This window comes from Ciona intestinalis, chromosome 8 (genome assembly GCF_000224145.3).
Source record: "Ciona intestinalis chromosome 8, KH, whole genome shotgun sequence".
Lineage (NCBI taxonomy): Eukaryota > Metazoa > Chordata > Ascidiacea > Phlebobranchia > Cionidae > Ciona > Ciona intestinalis.
In genome coordinates, this window is record NC_020173.2 from 3184614 (window position 1) to 3186523 (window position 1910).

The following is a 1910-nucleotide window of genomic DNA, read 5'->3' on the forward strand; positions in this document are numbered from 1 at the left end:
GGCGCGTTTGGCGCAAAAATCGTCGCTAATCAACTAATCAGCGGAATGCGTGCTGCCAGTTGAAACAAAAAAGCGGTCGTACGTTCAAATCACGCTCAATTTGGATCGTAAGAATTCATAATGAAATACCACTTGATGTGTATTCATATTTAATGTATATAGGATGTGTATTTCGATTTAATATTTTTAAAAACGAAAGCTTAACTTTCAGTCGTCCTAGGTTTATTACTTATGTTCTGGTCGTTCTTTTGTTGGGGTAAATATGTTTTATCCATAACAATTGTCGTTTTGTCGCTTAGTCCGTACTTTTGTTCTTGAATATAATCTTCGCTATTATAATCGAAAATACAAATAAAAGTTATGTCTATTTACCAGAAATAACGTAATATTTATGTAACCGAATAGCTGTCTTCGTAAAAACGTTAATTTAATAAAAGTAACGTTTTTTACCAGAAAACCAATTCGCTTATAATAAAGTTAAACTATATTTAAACGAAAACAACCGTTCGGTACAGAGACGATGTTTGTATTTGGAAGACTACCACGATAGAAGTTGTTTATAAAACAGCAAAATTACAACATACAAATATCTAGTGCAAGATAATACCAATTCTTAACAATATATCTAATTAAAACAGCCACCCACTTTTAGTTAGAACCCAGGGGCTGAAAGTATTGGTTTACACTAAACCTATACAACACCATAAGCATATGAACATGAAGCAAAGTATGTTTTAAAATGAAATGTTACAATTATGATTGCGCAACTACAGAAAGAAACTTTGTCACAATTATTAAAGAGGAAACACTTTGTTCTAAAATTAAAACACATGATTAAAATGAATTGAGATAATGAGATGGTTACGGGATGACTGAGTTTTGATATGAATTCTTGTGACCCCTTAGATATAGTACTGTGGGGGAAGATGGGACACCTTTAGCCCAAATATCCAAATATCCTGATCGTGTTTTAAATAATTAACAACGGTCTATGGGAGTCAAGAGGGTATTATTAATTCTTTGGACGTTCGTTTTTGTTTACTATCAAATAAGACGAGAAAATAGAACGAAAGGGTGTCCTATTTTTCCCACCCTACTATATATAAATGGTTTAACTTTGGTAAGTTTAGTTGTAGTTGTGTTTTACATATATGACAATTAGTAATTAGCATAAAACATAATGTCCACTGCTGATTTAGCTTGCATAAAAAAATTATTTCAATAAACAGTTGTTGGACAAAGCTTGTATATGATTCACCGCACTATTACATACAGTTTAAAAATGTCTACATGTATCATATTTCTGCAAGTTTTAATGATAAGTAAAATTAAGCATCACATAAACTAAAAACTATGATAATATATTTATATATTGGAAATGATAGTAGTATAAGATCTGTATTCTAAAAACCCGTTAATAATTGCATAGCTTACAACTATAATTTCTGGTTAATTCTTGATAAAATCGCAAACATAATTCTTCCCCAAATTATAATCCCTTGTTATAAAACAGGACTTTGTCCGAAGTTTTATCCCTAATATCTTGCTCCAATTTATCCACAGAAATCTGCAATTTGAAGTAACAATAGATAAGTATATCTGAATACATCTATAGTTGTCAAACATAGGGCAAATCTCTTTAGATAATGTTGTCAATGCAATATATTTTTGCACTGTTTGTTTGTATAGCACCTAACAGTAGGGGCAGGGAAAAATTCTAGGCTTAAATGTGATTCTAAAACATACGATGTCACCCCTGTTTAAAACTGCTACAATCGAAAAAGAAACAAAAATCAGGTCTATGTGTGTGCCAGCAAAGTGTTTGTCTGCTTCTGGTGTATAGAATGTGCTAGACAGTAGACACCTTACACTANAGTCATTACTACAATCAATATTTACTGCATAAAATA

General features: G+C 31.4%; 1 protein-coding gene across 1 annotated transcript in view; it reads right to left on the minus strand.

Moving 5' to 3' along the window:
- Nucleotides 1-505: 505 nt before the first annotated feature.
- Nucleotides 506-1910, minus strand: part of LOC100182262 (sideroflexin-5-like) — a 4146-nt gene continuing 2741 nt past the window's right edge. The window contains exon 7 of the mRNA XM_002129781.5: nucleotides 506-1567. Within this exon, the coding sequence (XP_002129817.3) occupies nucleotides 1490-1567 (78 nt within the window). The 3' untranslated portion in view covers nucleotides 506-1489. The remainder of the gene's footprint in view (nucleotides 1568-1910) is intronic.